Below are 20,075 nucleotides of genomic sequence, written 5' to 3'. Positions count from 1 at the left end.
TGTGTCCAATCAGGAAAAACAAGTCTACTGGAAATGAGTCCATATGCCTCCAGTCCTCTGCGCAATTTCCTCCTTTCTAACAGAAAAGTCCACAATGCTTAAAGAAATCATGCTTTAGTGGCAGGCAGATAGTGCAATTCATTTGCTTCTTTATTGTTACTGAAAACTTGAGACACGTTCTCCTTTAGTGTAAATCATAAAGAAGCAAGACCTGTTTGTATATTGAATAAAATGTAATAGGAAAAAAAATAGACCTAATAAGTTCCTCAGATATCTGTGGCTTCTCATACACATCCAGGGCCTTCTTTGCTGGTTTAATACCAAGCTCTGCTTTTACAGTGGATGCTACAGCAAACTCTTGTCTCGCCTTAACTTCTAAATTTCGGAGTGTATCCAACAAGAAAGAAGACTTAAATGGAACAGACTATTAAAAGTTCCTTCTGTGCTTTTGTTGTGAAGTCAACATCAAATTGATATGTCACAAGTGATGCAGGTACTGCAGTTGAATGGCCTTGAAAATACAGCACTGGCAATGCCACTACCAATGTCATCTTAAGTGAATAAAGGAAGTTAGATTTTTTTCAAACACATTTTTTTCTGAGACACGTAACCTGAGGAACCTTGGTTATGAACTTCAGACTTACTCTAGAAGCATAACCCAGAAAACATATCAGAAAGATCAGTAGCTGTTAGGTATCTCTGTGGCCAATTACTACTCTTCCATTTTTAACTACAGCATCTTTTCAGAATAAATTTATGCTGCCTGAAGTCAGAATTACAAAATCATTTTAAATCAATTGTCTTCTTTTGCAATAATCACTGAAATTTGTGTTTTTCCAACATTATACTTTTTAGTAGATAAAACTCTAATTTGAATTTTGGCAGAGGTATTCATGATAGTTCAAAGAACCTTACATTATTTTGTTTTCTAAGTTTACTTACAGAATAGGTAGGTCTTCTATCTGGAAAACCAGAAAGCTAACCTTGTATCTGTGCAATTTAATAGTACATTTTAAACACATTTGAAGCAGAAAAAAAATATGGAAAACCTATGAGAGAGTTCTTTGTGACAGACATCAGATGCACTTGTTAAATAATGGGAATTTTGTTAGGGAGGAAAACTGAAGCAGAAATTATTGGAATACACAGCTGCAATAATGAATTTTTAATGATAGTAAAGGATACCTTTTACTATGGTGCTCCCACTCAACCATACTTGGAGTACCACAACTCTCCTCTTGAGATGGAGAAATGGAGTTTCTTCCTCATACATCATGGCTGACATTGCAAAAGTAAAGTCCATACTATAACAAAAGATCAGGATTTTTCCATGAGGTAACTAAGATGTGGTGACAAATACTGTTTAAACTTCTAATACATCAAGGCAGCTTATAACCTTTTCGTAAACTCTGATAGCTAGTTCAGCAAACCATTGTGGGGCAGCTGGTAGTTCTGTGTAAGTGTAGGTTTTGCATATGAAATACAAAGCTGATGAGACAGGAAATAATAAAAATGGGATTTCAAGACACTGTCTTTTGCATAGAAACCTACCTTTGATATTCTATTATTGCAGCTGGTTATCATCATGTATTGAATTGCAGCACCTCAGAACTATACAAAATTATGTCTTCTGTTTTGTCTCCTTTCCCTTGCCCATGATCATCTCTACAGTCATGTAAAGTCCTTCCCTGTTGCTAAGTAGGAGAAAATGTACTTTTTTATTCTTGGTGGATCTTCTGCCAGAACTGTTTTATTTAATAACATTGGCAATGTTTGGACTGACGTTAACCATAGGGTTTAACATTGACTTCACTGTTTAGTGTGAAATAGATAGAACTGTCATAGATGTTCCTCTGAAGATTCTTCTGTTCTTCTTCCACATTAGTAACGTTTGTGTCTTATCACAGAGATCAGTGAATTGCAGGGATTTTTTCATCCCTTTCCTCCTTACAACATTTTTTTATATACTGACTTTTCTATTGTCTTTCTCTGCTTTAAATTGTTCTTACCTTGTAGTGTCCCGTGTTGCATTTGAAACTTTACTAATGCAGTGAGTGGAATAATTATTTCAGGTGTTTTGTAAACTATACTTCGTTCTGTTGTCTGTTGTTTCATACAGGCATGATATTGCTTAATCATGTTTGTTTCAGTCTACAGTGGTCTGACACTTTCTTCTGATAAATTTCTACCCAACCTACTGATTTACTATGCTATATTATTGCAGCGGATTATTCCTGCCTATGTGTAGAACCATGTACTCGATCTTACAAAATTGCATCCTACTGTTTTAAGACAAATTCTTCAGCTAAAGCAGGATTATTTTTAATTTTCTCCAATGTACATGCTGTCCAGATTATCTGCAATACACCCTGTAATCCAAAAATCAGAGCCCTTTGAGAGAAACAAAGCCAGGACTTCAGTGTTTCCTTGTACATCTTTGGGAGGATGTTGTCCTTTGAGTGGGAAATCTCTGTTTTGTATGGCAGGAAGCAGTACATTTTCCTGTCCTTCCTGCAGGCTGGACAGGAGCTCGGTTTTCCACAGTGGATCAGCAAGTGGAGGTGAACGTCAGCATAGATGAACAATACCAGCAGTAATTATTCCTTGCTTTTCTTATTTTCACTGTGTACTTGAGGGAAAAAGAGGCTGAGATTTTTGAGATAGGGCCAGGATTATCAGGAAAGGTGGGAAATTAAATAAGTCTCAGAATTCTTTGGTACTAAGGTACCAAAGTGGTTCAAAAAGAGATTTAGAAACTACTAATCTCAATTGTTTATCAGTCTTTGAATGAGCCTTCATTCTCACCTGGAAAGACTGATCAGAATAATCAGCACCTTTACCTGTTTATCAGAAAGCCCTTTATGATTACTTTTGGCGTGATGATGGCTATTCATAACAATATCACCATTTCCCACATAAATAAAGAGCATGAGTTAATGGTCAGTGAGGCAGATTAATCCAGAAAGTTCAGATCCAATCATTAGGTGGGTTCCTTCAGCACCCTGAGGAGAGTATCTCCAAAAAAAGCATAATTTATTTTGTGCCTGTGAGTGATGGCTGCAAGCCTCACAGCTTTAGAGTCGTGGCTCTTCCTTTTCCACTTCTGGAGTTTGATTACTCCCAGCTGTTAGAGCAGTGTTCCTGTTCTTGCCTGCACAGAGGCTGAGGCAGGAACTCATCTCAGGCTGGTGTTCAGACTGGCGTTACTGCAGTGTAGACCTGTTTAGCAGGTAAAACTGAAAAGCACCAAGGGATGGCTGCATGTATAGCTATAGACATACACAATTAGCATTTTGTATTACATAGGTCAGCATGCTTAGGAACCTTTACATAAATTGTTTCTAGTTTTGTTACATTTTTCTTTCTTGAGCAGCTCTTCAACTGACACAAAACGGATGCAATTGTGCAGAGAGAAAAGTGTTTGTCTCATCACTCCTTGACTTCATCCTGTCAGAAATGTAAAAATTGTAATGAATCCATGAAATATTAGATTTCCACTTTCTGTTGCAGGTGAAGGACTTTCAGGAAGATCTGTAGAAGTTATCCTTGCTGTTACTTTGTGTATACTTTCAGTTGTTCTTTTGGTGGCTGCAGTATACGCTTTTGCAAGGTGAGATTTATGTATCCTTGCCATACCATGTTTGCAAGCACTCAAAAATAGTTTAAAGAAGAGTTGGAAGAGTCCTATGAATGAAACCAATCTGTCATTTCAAAATTTATTGCATTTTCTTTTTTTTCTTCTGTTTTCTTTTATGTAGAAACTTAGGGAGGGACTCGCAAAGGCTTTAGTCTAGTGAGGGTAACCTCCATAGATGAAGGAGAAAAACCATCTTCTCAAGAGGGTAAATCAGAGCAGTGGCCTATCTTACCCTTTCAGAGACACTTCTCTGTTGACTTCAGGATACAGCTCAGAGTGTCAGCTGGCTGAAGTTAGTGTGATGGCTAACCCTATTCACAATTTGATATGAAGTAAACGTTCTAAATTGTTTTCTTACTAAAGAATTTATTAGTTAAATACATTCAAGTCTCACATATGAAAGAGAAACTGACTTCTAATCCAAATTTTGAATAAAATGTCCATGTAAAGAGGCAAACTGGGTACTGCATACATTATGTTAGTTTGCTCATTCATCAGAAGTTCTGTTCTACCTCAGCTGCATCACTCAGGCATTGCCAAAAAACTTATGTAGGAAAACTAAAATAATATGTAGGCTAAATTCTTTCTGTATAAATTTTAGACAACCTAACTGCCAGATTTGACTAAATTACACTATTGGAAGGGAAAGCAGAATAAAGGCCAAGGAAGGATTTCTAGCAACCATGTTTCAGTTTCAGCCTGTTTAATCAAAGTATTGACATATGTGTCCTTAAATCTTTTGCATGTTTATTTTTCAATATTATTTTCTGTTTAGAATTCGACAAAAGCAAAAAGAGGGAGGCACATACTCCCCACGAGATGCTGAAATTATTGACACTAAATTTAAGCTGGATCAGTTGATCACAGTGGCAGACCTGGAGCTGAAGGATGAGAGATTTACACGGTAAGCATACTGCTTAGGCAAAACAGTAGTCCAAAGGGTCTGTAGCCATGACCCCTTTTGACCTCTGCTTGTTTGGAAGTGTTTGTGGTGTTCTTATTTACACAGGTCACTGAGATCCTCTTTCAAAGAATGACCTCCATCCTCAAGACACTTCTCACTAGCTTTTAGAAAATCACTTAATCTTCAGCTCTTTTTACAACAAGATAAAGATCTAAGTGCAAATCACTGTTTAATTGTGTTAGCAAAAAAGGGCTACATATTCTTAAACATGCAGAATTTCTGAGGTTTTTTTGATGGCTCAGTGTTTTGTGTAAACTGCAAACCTACATAAGCATTTTGAAAGAGTCAAACTCCCAGAAGTCCCCATCAGCTATTTCAAGAACAAATCTGTCATTGTTTAATTGACATTTAGAAAGCATTTTTTTCACAAAGGGATTTGCATAATATCTGGGTTTTCATGGAACTCAACACACTGGCAATCCTAACATCTAATCCTCTAAGGTGTATGCAGCAATTCCAGGTTATTCATATTTTCTGTCCAACAAAGAATCTTGTCACAGATATTTATCGGAAGGAAAACTGCTCTTTCTGACTGCCAGAAATATGGATATTATTCACCAAATAAATATAACCATGATTCTCAATAATATACAACATTCAACTGAGTTAGAAGTGTTTGGTAAACATTCTTTACCTACCTGTATTTTCCCTGCTGTGTTAGATAAAACACTGTGGTGGGCGGTCTCCTTAAAGATGAGAAGCCTAAAATAGTCTTGCCCTAGCAGTCAGGCATCCTACTGTTGCAGACTAGGAATAGCTGGAAGATGAAAGGTTGTAGCTGTTGACCTGTTTTGTTTGAGTGTGTATATGTCTATGTGTGTGGCACAGAGTAAGTTAATTGCATGTGCAAACCTGTTCAAAATAGTGCGTAGGGGTGGCTGCTTCTAACAGTTGAGAAAACATACTATGAATCATCTGGAAATCATGTGGTATGTTCTGTGTGAGGCACATGTCATTCAGATAGCATTGTTTAGTACCTGCTAATAACAGTGGAAAATTGAAGACAGAACCATTAGCCATGCACTGTGATAACTGTGACTCATATAAATGGTCTTGATGGATCTTCAAAATAGCCTTGTTTCCAAACTGCTAGCTGAATAAGGATAGTACTAATTTTATTCATATACTAAAGTATTAATGGATTTTACTTCCAGATACTCTTCATTTTTCTTTAGACGCAAGGAGATATTTGTCATCCAGTAAGTTTTTGTATTATTGAAGCAACACTGTGTGTTTTCCATTCTGTTCTCTTAACCTGTGTGCTACCATACTATACTGAATTATATAGTTAATCAAAATGAAAAGTTAATCTTTGCAGCTATACTAATGACAAAGAGTGGTATTTTCTACCATGAAATCATGTTTATTTTTAGTCCCTAATGTTAAAGTACACAGTTCCACAACCTTTTTGAAACAAATTAGGGTAATTTTTACATAGAAATTATAACACTTCATTAGAATGCAGCACTAATATATACAACCTATCCTTGAAGTAAATGTAGTGCAAATTTGACACAAGAAACACGCTGTTTCTTTTTCCTTTGGCTGTTAGAATGTATGTACTTAAGTGAAGCTCTCTTTTTTTTCTCAACTGCCTTTTGTACTCACTTAAACTGCAGCTGTTTAGTACTATGCCACTACAATCTCAGTAACATACCTATGCAAACAAATCCTTTACCAGTTTACAGAGTATTATTCTACCACTTTTCTGTCTAAATTACTTCAGTTTGGATTTGTACACTCTTAAACTCCATAGGGTAATTGCAAACTATAATATTTCATACTGAAGTGCACTTCATTATATGATATATGCACAGCAAGGCCTTTACTGAACAGTCCTTCAGCAGTTTCAGTGACATCAACCTTATTTTAATGAGTCAGTCTCACATCTCAGTTTGCAGTTTGTCATGTCCTTCTATCTGTATTTTTCTCTTTCCTCCTTCCCCACTCCTTTAATGGCCAAAAGCAAAGACTCTCTTCTGCCATTCCTGTAAAGTACGTGAGGCAGCTGTTAAATTTTGGATTACTATTTCTCAAACAGCTGCACTGAAGCTACAGCAGGCTCCTTGACTAGGTTGTTCGTTGGGCATTCCAACAAATTGTCAAAGTTCGAAGTGCAGACACTAACTGAGAGTTACTCAGGACAGGATTCATGCCATCTTTTCAACTGGACATCAGTAAATACACTGTGGGACCCTACTAGATAACAAACATATAGTAATGAGGGGCAGGATATCCTTTATCTGTTCAATATTTTTTAGTTTATTATGGCTTTTTTTTAAGTTTTATAGAATGTTTAAATTTCTGTAAGATTCTGTTCTGGTAATGTCAGTCACCAAAAGAGACATTTTAGGTGTCTCTAATGCTGTCTTTCACATACGTACATTATTCCTGGTAATGATAAGCTATATCAAGAAGCTGACAAGAAGCATGGCAACATGCAGCAAAGCAGCTTACTGCAAAACCTAGTATCTAAAATATTTTTGTTGCCTGTTTCCAGACTTCCACAGCTACACCACAGAAGAACTTCTGTATCTGTTGCCTTTGGGGAATAGTTATGTAGAAGTCAATCACAGTCCCAGTTCTTGTGTTGTCCTTATCATTCTTATGATTGGTGGTTAAAGCAGTGGCATGTTAGCATTTTAAATTATTGTATTACATGTTGATGACTACAGTGTAACCTTTGCAAATTTACTGTGCATTTGGAATGGGACTGTGCATCACTGCATCTGCATAACCTACCACCCATATGTTGGTTGCATTTAGTCAGGTCTCTCAGCTGTGTTTGCAAAGCTTGCTGTGTTGCAGAATACTGATTTCAGGTCATGGCATCTTGTAACTGTATGACAAAAACATAGATGGGCAAACTCCTTTTCCAGGCTGGCTTGTTTGTATTTCTTGGATAGCAGTAAATCAGCTGAAATCTGGTCTAAGTAAGTATGCTTTCTACCCTGAAAGAGTGGTGGGGGCTTTGTGAAAATCTCAGGTGATAAAAGAGCAGTATAGATTTTTTTCTGTACCTACTAATCATCCCAAACAGTGCTCATTTGAAGGGCATACTTTGGAAACCAGGTGTTTTGTCATTTGTCAGCCAGTGTATTATTTATCATGTTACCTGCTATAAATCAGTAAATCATGGACTTGCAGCTGACACAGTTCATCCACAGAATCAAGATACTCTAGCCTGTTCCATGAGATCCTTCTTGACTGTTTCTCATACATCGTCTCTTCAGACATTCTCTCATACTTAGTGGATTGTGGCCTATGATCTTGGCTCATATTCTCAGAAGATTTGTGCAGTTGATATCACATGAGAAATAAAAAGAAGTAGAAAAAGGTTTTTCTGTTTTGTAAGAATATGACTGGAAATGGTTTTTTTAATCATTCTCAGCAGGTTAAAAATTCAAAAGCTTGAAAAGTTTAACGAACCAAAACTCAGCAAATGTTCACTATAGGTTAATCAAAACATTTTATTTCACAATTTTTTGTAACTTTTTTAGTATTAATTACTTTGCATTATAAAAGTCAGTTTAAGTACAAAAAAACATCAAATTTAAATGTGCCAAGTATCCATTTTGCCAATTTTGAAACTCTTTGGGGAGTCATCATGTCTTTCAAACTGGGAAATTCATGGTAAATCCCAGTTCCAAATGTTAAATTTTTAACATAATGGTCATATGAAAAAAAATTATTTGAAAAACTCCAGCGTCTGAAAATTAGTAATACTACCTAATACAGTATTGGATTCTCAGCAAGTCTTTGTTAGACAATTGATCAATGGGATGTGGTTTCAGAGGGCACACATGGAAAATGAGAAGTGCTTTATGAAGCCAAAATGCTAACTTAGAGTGTTTGGGACATACAGTGATCTCCATTATGGTGAAGGAGGTATGAGACAGGCAATAACAGAAAAAAACTACCCTTGTTTAAAACATATATAGAGCATCAGTCTAAACTGGATTAAGCATTTGTTCATTAAGGACACTGAATACACATATACTGGAATCTCTCATCATTTACTTTTTGTAACATGTCCACAGCGTTTGGCAAGTCACTTTTCAAAGCAGACAATCATCTGCTTTTAATAGATTCTGTCACAAAATTTTCGTGGCACACCAGGTTTGTCAAGAGACAAGTAACTCTTACATGTTCCAGGTGGTCACCTAGGAGACAACTTCTCTGGCACCCTATTTTGCAGTGTTTTCTACAGCAAGGATAAAGGCATGTAGGTCCCCATTTCTTAAAATCTTTCCTTGAGAAGTGTCACCTTGTGGTAGATGCTTTGAGGCTTTTGTTTCATTCTATGTGAGACAAGCATTCTTCTGTCTCACAAAGAGAATAGGGCACAGATTCAAAAGAAATATTTCTGAATTACAGACACTGGAACCCTTGCAAATACCAGGTAATTAGAACTCATTATGGAAAAGTATTGTATATAGAATTGTTTTCTGATCTCACGTTTCTTCTATATTGTGTATTCTATAGGTGTCTATATTCAAGGTAACACTTCTGCCCACACATTACTTTCTCTAGACCAGCTTGTTTTTTCTTTATTTGAGTGGGAATAGGCATGGCTCCTGCCTTGCTGCCTTCTTCAACAAACTTCCCTTTAGTATGCAACTCTCAAATATAGGCTTCCTGAGCTTTGTATCCCAGGAGTGCAAGGTTTATGAATGTACATGTCCTGGTACAATGGAAGAAATGACCATGTGTTCTCTTTCCTTAGGCCTTTAATATTTAGGAAGGGTTAAGCTCCATACTGCTTTCAATTAACTTAGTTCCTCTGTTGTTCCTAGGAAGTGTCAATGGTGCTTATGAGTTAAGCCTTTTGCCTACATACTCATTTCTGTTGTTTTCTACTTGGACGAAGTTTTAATTCTCTGTGGATTTCAGATGATTGACTCAGAGAGAAAGCAGAGTCTGTGTGACAATATGGTCTTCAGTTACCACTGCCAACACAAATAAATGGCTTCTTTCTAACTCTATCATAAGTAATCTGAGTGGGATTCAGATTTTTGATAGACTTCAAAAAAATCCCACACATGAAACAATACACTGTTTTAAAAGAAAATCAGATTTCAGGCAATAAAGCATTGTTTATCTTGGAGAGTGTTTTTCTTTCCTAGTTTCAAAGTCAGAGAAGTGGGAATCTGGAATTGTCCAGGTTGAAATAGGCAAATTTGCAACTTCACGGTTTGATTTTAAATTTTGTTCTTGATGATCTAGTCATATCTGTATTTTTATGTTTCATATGGAAGACTGGGAGATGTGGAGAACAAGATTATAGGTAGATGAGTATTTGTTCATTGATTAAATACTGTAAGATTATAATTACATATTCCAAGTCAAGAGACTTGGAAAAAATACTAATTTTTGAAGCCTGAGGATACTGAAACTGAGTACATTTGTAAGTCTTTAGTGAGCATACAAATTCATCCTTTCTGAAGATTCTTACACAACAAAGTTGACATCTTTGCCACAGTCTTCGAGTTAGACATTAATTCTCATATAAGCATTTAAATTAAATCATCTTATTTTCTGAGCTGCCAAGCCACTGCAATGTGCACTTGCTACCAACAGAAACATGAGAGTTCAGTATTTCTAAAAGTCAAGTTCTTAAATGCCCAAATGTCAATCTGTAGGTGCCTGACTTTAAAAATGTTTACTGCTTGTTAAAAACAATGCATGATTATGCCTTAAAAAAATCACCTGTTATTAATATTAAAAATTAACTATAAAGCAACATATGCAACACTGTTTAGTTAATTTCCTGAGCTATTTCAGTGCTTTACTTCCCTGCTTTGAGTGAAAGTAAAAAAATAAAATATTGTTGAGTGAGGTGGTATTAATGGTGCTGCCTGTCTCCTATGTTCTTTGCTGGTGGATCCATGGACCTTCAGCACTGAAGCACTAAATTACATACTCAGGTAGCTTATGTACAGAATAGGTGTAATTTTTATTCCCTAATGGCCAAACAGCATTTGCTTACTGCAAATTAGGTGCAGTAAGCTCCTAATTGCTATCAATTCAAGAGGAGGAAAGTCAACAGTATTAAAAAAATTATTGGTATGTCAACTGGGAGCTGATTTTTTTCTGTTGTTCTATGGTGAAGATAGGTGAATTCAAAGGAAAAACAAGTGTAATTTCTTTGCAGAGACTGCTTATAATTTCATCCTGAAAAAGGCCTAAAAAAAGTTTACTTTCTGCTCAAAGACAAATATATTTGCGTGCAGTACATTGGCACAGCTATTAAGAATACTTTTTCTTCAGAAAACTTTAGTTCTATAATGTTGCCAATACTAGAAGGTAGTTTCATCTGCCACATAATGCAAACATAAGTGATACAATAAGCACTAGCTAGATGTCTTAAACATTCTGACAAAATAGAGTTGCATGCTTTGTCATCTTATTGCCTTCTTTTCTTTCTAAATCTCTGCTTCTGTTGTCCTAGTAAGCACTTTGAGTTTGAGACTTTTTCTGTGAACTCTTATACTTCTTTTTACTCCAGTGAGACTGACCCAAGGCTGTCATAGCCAGTTTGCTTTATTTGAAGAGAACTGTCATAACAAAATATGTACCACAAAGGCATCTTTAGTAGCTTTAAAATTAACTTCTCTGATGTTTGTATTAATCTCATTTTGTTATCTAATTTAAAATTTAAATATTTAAGAACAATTTCATAAACCAAAGTATTTTTAAAGCAAATTCTTGTCTTTTCTACTAAATTTGTGGCAGAAGTAGACATTTGTATTTGTATTATAGAATAGTTTTTGTAATATTTGCATGTAAGAATGTATGGTTTTTGGAGAGGCAGACTTTTAAAAGGTATATTTAAAGCTTTTTTGAAGGGGCAAGTTATCTTTTAAACTGTATTACTTCAAAATTTTTGGCTTGATCTTTTAAACAAGCTTTGTGAGTCTGAGTGCCCAAAGTTTGGCTTCTAAATCTATAATCCACAATGCTGAGACATTCTGAGGTGATCATGATGACCAAGTTTCAAGGCCATCTAAAAGTCCCCTGAGTATAGATGCTCATGTAACTTCTTCATGAAACCTGCTGTGGGATCAAGTTAAAGATTTAATATGTAGCACAGTTTCTGAAATTGCCATGCACCAGAAAGAGCAATGAATGTGTAAAAATGAGCATGAAAATAGGCACTCATTTTTAAAATCTTTAGAAAAACAACCATAGCTGTTTGTTTTCAGTAGAGGCACGCCAATAGCATGATTCGTCCATGAATTATTTTAGATATCTGCTTAAAAAGATATTAAATCACATCTATTTCTCTTCATTGATTATAAAAGGAGTCTAGAGTCACTAGAATCCTATCCTTATGCTCTGAAATGGCCCTAAGAAGAATAATATTGAGAACATAGTGTAAAATGAAGCCTGTCAATGTATATGAAGTGGTATGCTGGAAGTATGGATTTTCCAGGGCCATACAAGCCCAGAGCACTGTAAAATGATCTGAAGAGAATTATAGATATCCATATTTGCCAATAACTGAGATAAAAAAACTAAGCAAGACAATCACCCAAGATATCTGACATATAACAGTATTTGAATCCATGAGAGAAATACATCTGGTTCTTTAGTTATTTGAGTATTTAATCTAAAACCTATTAATATGCACAATATTGGTTAACTCTCAGATTGCTACATTTAACAAAAATCTCTGTTTCAGGTTACTTAGTTATAGAAAATCCATCAAGTAAGTTGATTAAAGATTTTTATATTGTGGTCATCGGTGAGTCTCAATGTGTGGTTCCCTCCTCTATGTTTACTAGAAAAAAACTCCAAGCTGCGTATAAATCATAAAAGCATGACTAATTGCATGGTAACTGGAGAAATGCTTTCTCTCTCTCTGGGGTGAAGCCTGCATGTCTGTGTTTTAGCTTGGGAAGTAATACAGGGATATTTAAACTCCTCAGGGTTTAAAAACCATGTCATTATGAGAATGAGGTCACTGCAATATTTTATATGTCTAAAACCTTACAATGTATAAAACGTTTTCTGTGCAACAAAGAAGTATTATGTACTTTAGGATGCAATGATAACTTTACAAATTTCCATTAATATCAAAACCTTGCCTTGGAATGCTGTTAGCTATAAAAACAATCCTACACTGCAGTACCATTAACATTAGCAACATTAAAAATTTTGTGACTGGGAACAACAAGGGGAGAAAATGCTTCTATTTTAAGTGACTGAAAACAAACTCAAAATCAAATCAAAAAATCAAAATCAAATAAGCATGCTAGAAGCAATTTATAATTTTCTGCCCGTAAGTATCAGTTTCTGTTGAATTAAAATTGTTTATTAAAAAAGTGCAGTTAAATAAGAATAAAAAGAATGACAAAATTCACTGTAGGTTTCTAATTCTTCTGTCATTACTTTCAGGCCAATAAGCAAGAAATCTTTCCTACAACATGTTGAAGAGCTTTGCACAAACAACAACCTAAAGTTTCAGGAAGAATTTTCGGTATGTTGCTAGCAGTTGTCACAACATCGCAAGACCTTCAGTCGTTTCATGTGTCACATTTCATGTCCATTTCAAGCAAGCAGGGCCATGAAGGACTCTGGCCTTGATAATCAATACCCAATTACCAGGTTGATTGTTTAGAAAGTAATGTTACACTGATTTGGATTCTGCAGTCTACACTGCAACCTGATCAGAATTATTCATCTAGGTGTCAGCAAAAGATGATCTTCTTTAGACTCTGATCTTTGCAAGAACACCATAATATTTATGCTTTTACATATGTAGCAATGCATATGTAGTTTACCTGAGAACAGTTTATTTAGAAATAGTTTTCTAACATATTTACATGTATATTTAACTGCTTTAAGTAAGTTCATTTTCCTGAGTGATAATGACCCCAAAAACACAGCTGTCATTTATTCTGTGAAATATTTAGGCCCCAGTCCACTGGGAGCCTACTATCATACTACTACAAACTCAGAAATGTTTTTATTTCATAGGTTTCAGTGCAGAAAGTTAAAATTTTGTGCATGGTACTTTGCTTTTAGTTCCTCTGCAAATAATAGGTCATACTTGTCATGCTCTTGAGAATAGCCTTCATGTGAACAGCCTCCATCTCCTTATGTGAGTAGATGAACACAGCAAGCACATCATTCTTTCTGAAAAGAGACTAGGTTTCAAAATATACATTACATATAATATAATGCATATATAGTTTCAAATTTGAATCTCAGAGTTTTCACTATTTTCATTAAGTAACATTTTTACGGCTATCATATTTTTTTTTTCTCAACAATATCTTCTCTTCTTGTTATTTCAGAATCTTTATCCTCATCATTTTTAACACATACAGTCATTTGCCCTCATAAAAATAATTTGTCAGTCTCCAGTGACTTTATTATTTTGGATTTATAGATTTACCATGAATTGCTTACCAGTTGGATTAACAAAAATGAAGACTCAACAACTGACTTTTCTTCTGCTAGATTATAATATTTCAGTCTCTAAGGGAAAACCTACAAAGGTGTGAAAAGATTAATGGTATTTCCTACTGCCTTTTTTGTTATGGTCCTTAAGTAAAATTGGTCTGGATTTAATAATAAAAAGCACCATAAAATTCTCTGAGCAATAAAGTAAGGAGAACATTTTTTGCAAGACCAGAAGTGTTATTTCACTTGAACAAGAGTGATTATAGTTATATTATGCATGACTGAACAGATGAAAAGTTTTACTAGCAATAACATTTTCACATATTAACATTCATCACTGGAACGTTTCTAGTATTACTTTCTTTAGGTGTGACCCGCATTGCATAGGCCTTGTAATGCCTTAAAACTTAAACAACAGTATTTTATCAAATCAAAATCTTGTCAATCCATTTAAAATTTAGAGAAATACAAGTCGCTGAGGCCTCATTCAACTATATTATATAGTCAACTTATAATCAACAGCTTTATATGACATTTGGGCTTCCATTTTTTTTCTCTCTGAGCTTCAGCTTCCATGTTTCAGAGTGTAGATATCTTCCCAGACAACTTGTCCAAGAACAGTTAGAATTGCAGGGTGGGTTCAATCCCTGATTGAGAAAGTATCTGCAATATCTGTAGCACCTGTCTTATCAGATGAATAATAGGATTGACAATGTGCTTGAAATGACATCAGAAATGATAATGCACAGAAACGGGCAATGCACACAACAAACAAGCAGACCTTGTGACCTGCATTGTTTCCATCCACATTCATCATTTTAGTTTCACTCAAATGACTCAAGGCTTCTACAATGTGTGTAGGAGAGACAAGCTCAAGATATAAACCCATGGACCATTATATCTGAAGCACATAACTAAAAGCATTGTGCTGAGCTTGCTTGGGTTCTCTGACTGTCTGTGAACTAGTAAATTCAAGTATACCAGGAGCTAAACATGAGAATATGATAATTTACACTAATAAACTGTTAGTATATTCCCTGCCTTGAATTTGGACTTTTTCAACTAGCAGTCTTCCTGGACAATTCCAAGATATCTTTTGGCAGGTAAAGTAGTCTAGGGATCATTTACAATGGGCAGTTTGTAGACAACAAACCTGTTTTGGAGTTTTCTAGCATAAATGTGGCTCTTTCCATTTCACTTAGTCCTGGAATCCAGAGACATTCCTGGTCTGATCTGATTTGCTGGACTGACCAAGCTGCTGTGCCTAGAGATCTCCGGAGTTCAATCTTGGTCCACATGTGAACATGACCTTTGTGTAAACATGATGAGAAGAGAATGTGGACCTTAGAATGGATCTGGATTCATGTCTTGTTGGAAAAGACAAGTTTAAAGAAACCATAGGAAGACACAGTAACTGATGGTGGGCACCAACTGATGTTCAAACTTCCAGCTTTCCAGATGATGCACATTATCTTTCAATACCTTTCGGAAATCAAGTTTTCCTAGTAACTGGCAAATTACTGAAACAGAAATGCTTCTATAAGTGCTTTATGATAAGTTCTGTTCATGAATAAAAAGGTGAAATACCTCTGAATGTTACCACAGAACCATAAAAGTACTATAGTAAGCAAAGTGCTAATTAATTATTTCAAAGTTTTATGAATCTGCAAAGAAATATGGTTTCTGTGGCAAATTGTTATTGAATCTGGGAATCCAAATAGTCTTTCCCCAATTCTGAAAATAATATTTAGACTGAAATCCATACTGGATTTGGTATTTGGCAGAGAATTGGTATGAGGCTTTTGAGCACTTGTTCAGATATGGAAGCATAATTACAAAAATAACATGATCTGCTTTATTTCCTCTCTACTACAAAGTACTGTACAACAGTGCTACTTCTATCCTCGTTAACTGTCAAACTAAGACAATTAAGAGAAGTGAGGCAAATGAGGCAAGTTAAAGTTCACATGACATGCACATGATATGGGATCCCACAGCCCATAACATCTGCAAAATGCCATAGGCATTTAATCGATGATGTTCTTCCTTCATGCAAAATTCAGTGATAGAAATTCTGTGGGAGAGTTTAAGCATTCTGAATTAGAGGAATTTTAACATCTCCACCCTTATCTGTGTTTTACTGTTCTTACCAAATCCTGACAGGAATGCACAGAACTCACTTTACTGTGTCTGAGAATAGGGATCTTTCTCTAGGTTCAGTTATAGGATTGGAGCCATACTTCTCTGAGGGATTATTGAGACAAAAGGCAGAGGCAACTGAATAGGTAAAAGGAATGTGCCTTTAGTATGGCAGAGGTGGATTGAAAGACAAGATTTAAAAATATTGAGTGCCTTTAAAGATATTTTTCTACAGTATGTTAGTCTTTCATATAGTTATGTATTTACTTTATGCATGTTAGCCATGTTTTTTAATTTTTTAACATATGAACATAAATGTACAGTCAGCCATTCTTTATAAGGTTACTTTAAGTCAGAAACTTTCTTTTTAGAAGGGGCATAGTCATAGACTTTTCAGGCCTAGGAAACACAGATATTTAGAGAGATTTTGAAGGGTGTGGATGGGATCTAGGCCCTTATTAATTTTCAAAGGGAGTTGAGCATCTAGTTGTTCTCTGCAGTTCTTCCCCTAATTCTTTCCCCAAGAAAATATGTGTCAGAGCTAGGAAGAACTGTCAGGTCACTCGTCTGAAAGTCCTTTGCTTTCACTGTGAAACCATCTTTCCCCTCCTGTTCAAAAGGACCTGCAGTTATGTTATCAAGGATATAATTATAGAAGTGAAGTAGTCCTCATGCTTCAGGCCATAGGATTTTTGTCAGATGGTGAAAGAAACAAATTGCTCATGGGATAAAATAACACATAATACAGTTCAGGGGTTCTGAGCTCTCTTTAATATGTCAGACATTATCTGTTGTACAAAATAGGATATCAGATTAGTTGAAATATTGACTTGGTTTATTACATCAGTTTTTAAATTATCTCATTTTTCTAATGCTCATATTAAATTATTCTTAATATCTGAACCCATCAAATAAGAATCAAGGATATAATTATAGAAGTGAAGTAGTCAAATAAGGCTGACAAAATATTTGAATTAGCAATGAAAGAAAAACACTAGTATAAAAAGCACTTCTGCTTTTTCCATTTTTCATTACCTCATTTATTAATTTATTTATTTATTTATTTATTTATTTATTTGCTAATAGTTTCCCATTAAATTTTATTTATAGAAGACAAACAGTCTCAAATACCTAGGCAAAAGAGAAAATAATTAACATTGAACCTCATAGTAGGGCTATCTGCCCCACTTTCGAAAGTAGTTCATTTGGAGAGTAACTGTTAATATTAAAAGAGAAAATTGAGGTGATTACTCAACACAAGTGGCAAAATTTCGTGTTGTACTCATTCAAAGCAATAGACAGATCTCTTAATTTGTATCTTAGGTAAATGTTGAAATAGACTTGTATATAACATTTGTCAAACAAAGGAAAAATCTATTATGCTTAACGTAGTTATTAACTTAGAAATTCTGGAAAAATTCTGGATTTTTTAAATTGTCTATTCTCTTATCACCACTCTGAGATCGTTATATTATACATTTTGTTCATTAACAAGTTATGCAATTTTCTCCATTCTTTTACTCAGCTTTGGAAATTATACCTATTTATGTCCACAAACACCTTCATCAAATAAGTTCCTCAATATGAATGATTTATCCATCTCTGCCCTTCAGTAATAGAACTAATGACCAGTTATGAAACTGCAGTACAACCCAAAATAGCTCTTCCCACCCCTTTCACAAACAGTCCTGTGAACAAGAGCTAATTGCCAGTTGTCTCAACTTAATTAAATTCTCATCAGTTCTCATGCTGTGGTAAGAATTCTCCCAAGCTACAGGAGTCAGGAAAGGCATTATTCAAGAGTCAGTGAGTCAGTAGGGCATGGTAACCAAGCATGTGACTTCATGAAAAGACAGAAAAGACTGCAAAAGGTGACAGGTTGACTTTATACAGACTTGTAAAGGTGAAAGTTCATGTAAGCTTTAATTGTTCAACTTGACAGCATTGTCTGCAGTGCTGCATCTAATGCTGCTGTAACTGGGGTTGACAGTGAGGTGGAATGCTCTGTAACACTTCCAACTGTTCTTAGAAATGCACTCTGTTGCAGAACTAAAGAATTCTCCCACTTACTGGATGACTGTGTCATTTTTTATATTCACTGAAGGTGAAATGCAAGGGTTTGCCAATAAACATTTATTCCTCTACAGGAACTTCCCAAGTTTCTTGAAGATCTTGCTTCAACTGATGCTGATCTGCCTTGGAACAGGTCTAAGAACCGTTTCCCAAACATAAAGCCATGTATGTGTGTTTACCGATCAACTCCTTCATTTTGCTCTCTGCCCTCAATGGTGTAGCATATATTTGGAATGCAACTGTATTTTTGTTTGATCTGCCTTTGAAATGGCAGTACAATCATGACCACATTATGAAATAATTTCTATCAAGTAATCTGTCTTTTCATTGTGTTTTTTTAAAGACAGTTTTATTTGCAAGTAGCTTTCAACTTACTCTCACAAGCTTTAATATGCAGGTGCAAGAAACTGTAGCCTCAGTAGTTTCTTAGCTTTGTAATTCAAGACATGCAGCAAACTCTTTAACATTCTTCCTCTTTTTTTTTTTTCCTTTTAGTGAGAAGTAATTTTTTTAAACATATAAAATCCACATGTTTGTGCATTCAGATACCTCAGGAGCCTGGATATGCTTTCTTGTGGATATGTGTATGTGTGCTGCAAAGGTTCCACAGAAGATCACAGTGACTGTATGATAACTTATAAGCCAAGGCTAGATTTTATCACTGGAGACAGGAGTCTGTCTCTCTGTACTCAACACTGCTTCATTTTTCAGTTAATAAGACAAGAAATGTCATTATTATTTTAGGCATTAGCTGTGATGTGAGAGGGGGAGCATGGCATTCCTTGGTTAATAATACTACATTCTGTGCTATTAACTTTTCAAAACAGCTGTTCCTGCTATCCACTGCCTTGTTCAAGACATACACTAAGTTACAGTCACTAAAAATTTATATTCATGGCACACAATTAAATATAAACAGACAAATTTCAAAAATCTTTAACTTTGTATTCTACATTTTTTTTTACTAAATTGAGGACCAAACATAAAAATTTGGAATGCTTGATTTCAGCATTTAGTTATTCACATATGGCATCTTTCCTGTTTTTTGTCATTTCTGCATACATACCATGGTCCCAAATCGGGAGCTCTCCATCATTTTTTTCCCCTGTAATAATGAGCTTACCTTATGTAAAATAAGCAAATGTATGTAAAAGTGCCAGCATCTGGCTCAAATCTGTGACCTGGACAGCAAGTATATAGGAAAGACGGTCAGACCCCTGACCCTGCTGTCTGATTCACATGGAGGTTGTCTGTGCTAGAACAGCATGGCTTAAAGTACATGGGCTACCTTTAGGCAGAGGAACATCCCATATGTACATCAAGTTGAAGATTATGGCACATTCACCATTTTAATTAAAAAGTATTATATTAAAATATTTCTGGAACATTAAAGGATGACCGTACAGTAATGGAAATTAGTTAAATTCCCTTTGTAATTAGTGTTCTACTGTGTCGAGTATTGTTAGATTAACAACAATAACAGTATTTTTTATTTCTTAGCTCTCCAGGAACACTTGTTACATGTGTCTATGGTCTTTGAACAAATCCTTTAGTTAACTAGACTTTATTTCCACAATAGATAATAACAATAGAGTAAAGCTGATGCCTGATGCTGGTATTCCTGGATCTGACTACATTAATGCCAGCTACGTGTCTGTAAGTAGAAAGTCTCTCACATTTTTACTGCATTTGTTTTCTGATAGAAGAGATAGTCAAAAAACAACTTTCAAGATGAACAAGATTTTAATTATTCTTTCATTCACTATAGCTATTGTTGTCATGGCATTGTTCAAGTGACTCCTGTGGCACTAAACATGAATAGTTAAAAATATAAATTATCCCATTTTCATT

General features: G+C 35.2%; 1 protein-coding gene across 1 annotated transcript in view; it reads left to right on the top strand.

Annotated features, from left to right (window-relative positions):
* Nucleotides 1-19,880, top strand: part of PTPRQ (protein tyrosine phosphatase receptor type Q) — a gene marked incomplete at both ends in the record, with an annotated part of 95,034 nt that extends 75,154 nt beyond the window's left edge. The window contains 7 exons of the mRNA XM_010164377.1: nucleotides 3,511-3,610; nucleotides 4,413-4,541; nucleotides 5,756-5,800; nucleotides 12,286-12,312; nucleotides 13,002-13,083; nucleotides 18,299-18,389; nucleotides 19,804-19,880. Of these exons, the coding sequence (XP_010162679.1) occupies nucleotides 3,511-3,610; nucleotides 4,413-4,541; nucleotides 5,756-5,800; nucleotides 12,286-12,312; nucleotides 13,002-13,083; nucleotides 18,299-18,389; nucleotides 19,804-19,880 (551 nt within the window). The remainder of the gene's footprint in view (nucleotides 1-3,510; nucleotides 3,611-4,412; nucleotides 4,542-5,755; nucleotides 5,801-12,285; nucleotides 12,313-13,001; nucleotides 13,084-18,298; nucleotides 18,390-19,803) is intronic.
* Nucleotides 19,881-20,075: the final 195 nt, after the last annotated feature.

Source organism: Antrostomus carolinensis, unplaced genomic scaffold (genome assembly GCF_000700745.2).
Source record: "Antrostomus carolinensis isolate BGI_N321 unplaced genomic scaffold, ASM70074v2 scaffold3193, whole genome shotgun sequence".
NCBI lineage: Eukaryota > Metazoa > Chordata > Aves > Caprimulgiformes > Caprimulgidae > Antrostomus > Antrostomus carolinensis.
The sequence above is the reverse complement of the archived record's forward strand: the minus strand, read 5'-3'. Positions and strand labels throughout refer to the sequence as shown.